Source organism: Cloeon dipterum, chromosome 4, assembly GCF_949628265.1.
Source record: "Cloeon dipterum chromosome 4, ieCloDipt1.1, whole genome shotgun sequence".
Classification (NCBI taxonomy): Eukaryota; Metazoa; Arthropoda; class Insecta; order Ephemeroptera; family Baetidae; genus Cloeon; species Cloeon dipterum.
The window spans coordinates 6,311,793-6,318,943 of record NC_088789.1 but is presented as its reverse complement, the minus strand read 5'-3'; the positions used below and the strand labels follow the sequence as shown (position 1 = coordinate 6,318,943).

Genomic DNA, 7,151 nt, shown 5'->3' with positions numbered 1-7,151 from the left:
GTCGAGACGGGGTTCCGTCGCTTACTAAGTATCGCCGTAGCCGCAGTGGCACTTGAAGTGTGCAGGAAAATGGATATTGTAGCGGCGGCACGTCTTTGTCGCAGAGACTAAACAATAACACAGGTGGTGCTGGCCCTACTTACCTGAACGCTTTCCCGCGCAACTGACTCGCGCTCTGCAAGCAATGAAAATTACCGCTTTCTATTTGGCAAACAAATCCAACAACAAATACAAACCACAACTATTCTTCGATTTTAACTTCCTTGTAGAGCGATTTCAAAGGAAGGATGCAAAGAAATGCAGGGTGTTACAGAATAATCACCTTCTATTTTAATATTTTTAATTCACTACCGTAGCTACGAATTTTTTTATTTATCTCAAAAGGTAGTAAGTTTTAACTTTTAAGACAGTCATTTGAAGCAAAAATCCCGCTTCATAATTATTAATAAGAAATCCTACCCTTGTAGAATATAAACAACAAAATGACGTTTGCATTAGACTCTACGCTGCAATCATTTCCAAATTAATGATAATTTGAATTTTACAACAGGGCAGATTGAAAAAGCTAGTGTAAATGATGGTCAAATCGAACAGTCACTCGCCTAATGTAGCATTTATTTTTTAGCCGAGTCAAGAGATGAAAGATGCAATTCCTGGATCTAATTGGAAGACGTTGTAAAAAATGCAGCGAGTGACGCAGGGCCAGGGCACCTGGGGGCCTTGAACTTGGTCCAGACTATTTTTTTTCGGACAGAAGTTTCTATTGCGTGATGACGTGCGAGCAGAAAATCTTTGTGCCTGGAAGAACGTGAAAACCCTGAGCTGCGTCGTGCCAGTCACTCGCGCGCAATTGTCTCACAGTGACCAAGGAAAAACATTACAAAGAATCAGAGAGTCGGCTTGCTTTAACTTAAATTTCAAAGATAAATATCTAAGCCTTTTATTTTGAAACATGGTGCGATTCAATTCTGAATTTGAAATTTAGGTTAAGAACTGTCGCCTTGAAATATTTGTCGCTAAGGTATTATTTGTCGGCTAAATTAGCGGATCTTTAAAACCGTTCGAGGGCGCGCAATACATTTGCTTTCGCGAATGGCAAGTATGGTGTCATTCTGGCTTTGTGTATCCTCGGCTTCAAGTACCGACGTGACTCGTCAAATGTCACAAACGGAGAGGTTAATGAGGAGAAAATACAAAATATCACGACGACCTCGGTTCAAGTAAAAGGAACACACTGTTTAATAAAGCTTGTTATATTTTCACATGTAAAAAAGTCTTATATTCAAGTAACACACAAGTTGTATGAGGTATACATTATGTACAAGCGACTTTGGAGGAGATTTACAAAAAAATGTAACTGAGGAGAGACCAAAGGATCCTGATGGCGACGTACATTGCCACGCCCTGGATGCACCTGTGCACGACCAGGAACCTGAAAGGGAGGAAATTGTTAATCAGTGCCAAAATTCATTTTAGGGGTTGTAAATTACTTGAACCAGCGCTTCCTCGCGGCGGGCAGGGTGCTGGGGTCGTCCTTGGCCAGGTACTTTCTGAGGCCGAGGATGTGAGTCCTGAAGTAGTCCTCCCAGTCCATGTTCTTCATGCTGAAGTTGAAGAGATACTGGTCCTTGGGGTGCATCCGTGACCACAGCGATTGCATGTTTTGGTTGCTGAAGTTCCACTGCTGCGTGCTGAAGTAGGCGATGACGTCGCCGAAGCGGTGGATCTTCTTGTACACTTTCATCATCCTGCGTTGACAAATTATTCATCAATCAATTTAATATATAACATTTCCGAGGACTCACTGTGGCTGTCTGCCGATGACCATGAGCACTCCGTCGACCAGCAGTGCCGGCAGGAAGTGCAGGAAAAGCGAGCAAAGCAGGTGCAGGCTCCTGAACTTGTTGATGGTGAGCGTGTAATACCAGATGGCCTTCATCGAGGGGATGTTGACGCCGTTCTTGTAGTTCAACTCCATGAACTCGCCCCACGTGATCGGCTTCTCTGGCGACGATACATAGTTGTAGATCGGGATCTCGTCGCCGGCTTTCCTCCTGAAAATATTTGCAATATCTATTACTTTGTGTTCGGACAGGTAGGCAGCAGGCACAGCAGCCGAGTGCGGCCGGTTGCCTGAATGAAGTGCTCGACTTACGCGGAGACGGCGGTATCATAGGCCGTGGCGATCAGGGCGCTCACGGCCATATCGACGGGCACCAGGTCGGCCACCATTTCCTTGTCGGCCTGCAGGGTGCGCAGAATGCCCAACCCCGCGCCAACCACCACACCCGTTGGGCCATACACGTTGTCTATCCATCCAGACACGGGCTCTTTCCACGTCGCAATGACTGAAAAGTCAAGTTGATAATAAATTTTAGTATGTTACAATTATTTTATCTTTGAATATTCTAACAAAAAACTTCAAAATTGGCAACAGTTATTTTATGCACAGTAAAAATAATGAAGACTTTTGTTGCACTCTAATTTGCTTTACTATTAATGGTTTACTGATTCATTTTATGGTTGCTAATGCTGTATGCAAAAATTGTAGAGTGGTGTGAAAAAAGTGGCTCATTAAATTAAGGAACCGAAAATTGTTTCGGTTTCACAGAGTTCTTTACTTTCAAAGCAAATTCATTAGCTGTAGACAATTTTGAAAACATTCAAATGCACTCATTTCTGAGCACAAACAAAAAGAGGAATGAGTGACGAAATGTTGAGAAACTCCACCACTTTCCCTCCTCCAATAGACAAAACTCCAAACAATTTTGCAACAATTCACTGAGCCAAATTCTGTTCTTTTATATCACAAGAAAGGCTGCTGGCCATTCAGAACGATTTCATAGAAAAGTGCAGCAATTTTTTTTTCATTTGCGTTTGTTTTGACGGTACGTGTTTTTTTTTCAAGAATAAAGAAGTTCCACATCTAGCAGAAAAGTTAAAAAATAGTCCGATATTTTCATGGTGAGCCAATGAAGTAAGTTTGAAACTTTTGAATAACTAAATATAATTAAGACTGCGTTACTCACTGATGGCTGGTCTGTAAACGGCAATAGGCAAGTCCCTTCCAAGATCCTTCACGACATCTTCAGCGACATTTTTCGTGAATGCGTATGTGTTGGGAAAATCTTGCAGTAGCCTAGGGAAAATGTTGATATTAAACATATTGTTGCCAGTTAAATCAATCAAAAACACAGGATTTTTTATCAACGGAGAAAAAAGGGGCAAATGAATGATAGCACCACCAAAAGATTCTGACTTTGTTTGATCTTTGGTTTTGTGGGCTCTTTAGTACAAATTTCCTACTTTTGGACGATTCCTAATTGGGTCAAATTCCATTCAGACAAAATCAGATGGCCGAACTCGACGTGTCAAGGATTTTCCATCATTTTATGTTTTGTTTTTAATATACTTACACAGGAGTTGATCCATCAAGAAGGTTATCGTCCAAGGCCTCTACACACTGCGTCAGTTTCTCGTGCGAAATCGGCGGCTCGTAGAACTTTTCCTTTATTTCCCTGAGGTTGCAGTTTGAGTAGGCGGTGGACACGTGGATCACAGCCTGCCATTTCAAGAATTTAAATTAAGTTGGATGACTAAGTCCTTTTTAAAATCGCTTACGTTGAGATTCTTCATTTGGGCACAGAGGGCAAGCATGTCCTTGGTTCCCTGGACGTTGATGGCGTTGGCTAGGCGCAGCTTCTCGTCGAAGCGCACGGTGGCCGCCGCGTGGAACACGATGTTCACATTCTCGATCAGGGTCTGGCGGTCCTCCTCGCTCAAGCCTAGCCCTTTCTGCGCCACATCGCCGGCCACCGGCACCACGCAGCTTGCGAATTTAGGGTTCTTTTCTTGCAACTGTGCAAACACCTGGAAATCAAATCAATTTTCTCGGTTATTATCCACACAGATATTTTTTATTCTATATTTGTTGTTTAACAGTTGATATATGTAATTTTCAATGTTAAGGAAAATGGGGTTAAGTTTCAGATTGGGGATATGAAAAATAAGACTGCAAGATTTGAGAAGATATCAAATTAAATAAAATAAAATTTGAAAATATTTAAAAAAATACCAATTAAAAACAAACAATAACTTATTGCGTATTTGGAATTTTTGTAGAGAATTTAAGCGGCATTTATTTCTCCGCATCATCCTTTTAATTACCATTGAAATGGAGCTGTTTATGACGTGCTTGAAAAGAATAATAAAAATGTCCGTAAAAATCCTTTAAGCGTTTGCTTAACAGGATAGTTGATTATATGTATAGTAAACGCACATATTATCGACTGGACAAGATAATATCTATTTGTCGTAGGGAATCCAACTTGACGAGTTTTTTATGGAGTGGGAAAACAACTAGAGTGATTTTACAACTCTCATTTGTCAACAATGAATTCGCATTGCCACCGAGCGAGCAATGAATTCAGAGTGGGGTCGTGTTTTTCGGTCTCGGAAATGCAATCGGTGCAATTGTGACCTTGGTGGTCAGCAGGATGAAGGAAATGCGCGGATCGAGATGAACTTGTTTGCATCGCGTGTTAGGTCATGCATTCTAATAGTGTTTGCGATGCCGCGTGACCGGATTCTCGCGTAGGAAACTCGCGCGGCGAAAACCGGCTCCGCGGCAGAGTCACCTCGCTCGCTTCCATTGCAAAACCGACTGCAATTCGAAAAACTTCCAGGAAATGCACCTGAATTTGCGAATGCTTTTTTCACTCACAGGGTCACTGAAGATTTCCTCGAATCTGGCGGAGATTTCTTTGCCTTTCTTGGGCCTGATGAGCAGATAAATGGTCCTGATGTCAGGGCATGTGCGCAGCAGCTTTTCTGATATCACTTTGCCCATAAATCCGGTGCCGCCGGTGAGGAAGATGCTCTTATCGGCGTAGAACTGCTGCATCGGCGACTTTTCGGCCGCCTCCTCCGGCTTCAAGTAGCCCTGCTCGGCTGCGCTCGTCATGGCCAGTCTGCGTCTGCTGTCAGAATAAATTAATTAATTCGTTGCCGAACAGAAAGAATGTTTTGACTTGTCAACAGCTATTGCAACAACCTCACCGCATTTGCTATTATTATTTGAAATACCGTTTCCTGTAAATGCATGCACTCAGCAGAAAATTGTATTAGCGCGACATCGAGTCGGTCGGTGTACCCGCGGCGCGCGCGAGACGGCCACAGCATGTGAACCTTTCCGTGCGGCCTTCGCTAGGTTCATCAACTGACAATGATCCTGAATTGTGCGTACAATTTAACACCGCTTGTTTATTACAATTAAGGCGATTGATTTGTTAGCATCTATACGGCATGAGAATATTAATATAGAGTAGGAGTAAAATTGGCGACTTTTGAATCAGCCAAAAATTGGGGCAAAAGTTAATCATTTTAATAATCTATGATATATTTGAATTGTGAAATTTTTTCTCTATAATTTGAACGAAAATTTTCTGTGCAATACCGTCTGAATTTTAGCAGCTTGTATTTAATCGCAAGTCTTCACAACAACTAAAAATGGAGAAAAATAATAAATTCCAGGTTATATATATAGACTTAAAAAGTAACATTTCGTCTCTTAACAAATTAACAAATTTTAATATGGCTTATTTGCTCCATGTATGTTTGGATGGGCGGCAAAAAGAGGAGAATCATCGCATCTTCTCTTACTGCGTGTTCAGCAATGGCTTTGACCCCTCAGGCCTCAATAATAAAAATACAAAAAGAAAAACTCAAGACGCCAATTTAATTGAATCACCAGATGTCTATATAATGTTTTTTGTTATTTTTTTCTTCTCAGCAATAATTTATACCGAAAAATAAATGCGCAATCGTTGAGAAACAGAATAAATTTGCAAATCAGCTGAAAAGCAGCGGGAGTCAACACTATTGCCCAACAATATTCTCTTTTAAAGCTGCTGAACACATCGCGATTTGTGCGTGTCTAGGAAAGCAATTAGCACGCTGACGGTGCTAATGTTCTAAGCAAGCCAGTTGTTTGCATTTCGAGCGTATTCACGGCAGGTGACAAATCGGCACGTTTGAAAAAAGTTACCTGGGCGCTGCGTCGGATGATACACAATTACGTTCGCTCTTGCGGCGGTGCAATTAATGCGTTCGACGGACGACGAGTGGACACTGAAAGATGCGGCTGGCTCGCCGCTTTTTCCTGCGTTCGCTCCGTAGGATCGGGTCACCCCACCACTCCCTTGTGCACTCTTGGGCGCGGAAGGTCGCGCTCCTAGACACCGCGTAGAGGATTAAAATGATTTGTCATCTGCGAAATCCTCGAATTCCTGTTCCGCCGTGGCAATGCAGATTGCTTTATTTTAATCCTTCTGGTTCAAATAATATCAGCGAATAAAATATCGAAAGTTTAACTTTAGAAAATTATGGTTAAAAAAGCGGAATATAAAAAAAAGATCAACAATTTTTTACCGATTCTTATTCTAACCGATTTATTAGTTTGTTTTTCGTCAATGAATGCCCAGAAAAGGAGGGTTTGACCTTACGGCATGGCTATTTGGTCAACGCTAAAAATCAATTAGCCTTGGCTACCATTGCCAATATACTATAAATAGCACCAATAATATAAATTTAGCTCTGCGCAATTGATTACGTAACAAAATTGATCTTAGAACATTTAAGCAAAAATAGAATTCCAAATATTGTATGCTTGAATATTTATTTTGATTTTTAATATTGTGGAAATTTCCATCAGTGCATTCTGCGATATTTTTGAAAAACCCTGGAAAGTGTCATGAGATTTTCCACGACCATATCGATTTACAGTGGAGGAGGTGATTCACGCGCGGGAAAACCTAATGCGCGGGGCAACTTGAGATGCAGTTATCGCACCGCTCAATTACTCATACTCAAATAGGTTTTATTATTTTTTTAAATGTATCAAAGTTTACACAAAACTTCGAGTTTTGAGAAGAAAATATCTAAAGGCATTACTCCGATTTAAATTTTGCCAACCGCTTCACAAAAGTACGGCATTTTCCTGAATAAAAAAACTCTGCGGATATAATCATACCCGTCTCTGGTGATGATCGAGCGCATTGGGAATTTAATTTGCTACCGTAAAATGTTTCATTCTTGAAAAGTAATAGGAGTGTGTATAAGTGCAAATTATTGAGAGTGGACGTCCTTAGTCA

General features: G+C 41.2%; 1 protein-coding gene across 2 annotated transcripts; it reads right to left on the bottom strand.

Moving 5' to 3' along the window:
- Positions 1-1,215: 1,215 nt before the first annotated feature.
- wat (waterproof) lies at positions 1,216-6,178 on the bottom strand. Of its 2 annotated transcripts, none has more exons than XM_065489973.1 (9): positions 6,047-6,178; positions 4,724-4,979; positions 3,622-3,870; positions 3,417-3,562; positions 3,030-3,139; positions 2,156-2,348; positions 1,806-2,054; positions 1,491-1,748; positions 1,216-1,432 (listed from the first exon to the last, which is right to left on the bottom strand). In XM_065489973.1, the coding sequence occupies exons 2-9, from the start codon at positions 4,961-4,963 to the stop codon at positions 1,342-1,344; spliced, it is 1,536 nt and encodes a 511-aa protein (XP_065346045.1). In that variant the 5' UTR covers positions 4,964-4,979; positions 6,047-6,178; the 3' UTR covers positions 1,216-1,341. The 2 variants fall into 2 exon arrangements, with proteins under 2 accessions (XP_065346045.1, XP_065346046.1); XM_065489974.1 differs by having other exon boundaries at positions 4,724-4,976; positions 6,047-6,162.
- Between the last annotated feature and the right edge of the window lie 973 nt (positions 6,179-7,151).

Excerpts from the sequence above, each read along its gene's own strand:
- wat (XM_065489973.1), bottom strand. The coding sequence starts at position 4,963 with ATGACGAGCGCAGCCGAGCAGGGCTACTTGAAGCCGGAGGAGGCGGCC. Across the intron at positions 3,871-4,723 it reads AGGAAATCTTCAGTGACCCT|GTGTTTGCACAGTTGCAAGA; the intron begins GTGAGTGAAAAA and ends TTTGATTTCCAG. Across the intron at positions 1,433-1,490 it reads GCGAGGAAGCGCTGGTTCAA|GTTCCTGGTCGTGCACAGGT; the intron begins GTAATTTACAAC and ends CCTCCCTTTCAG.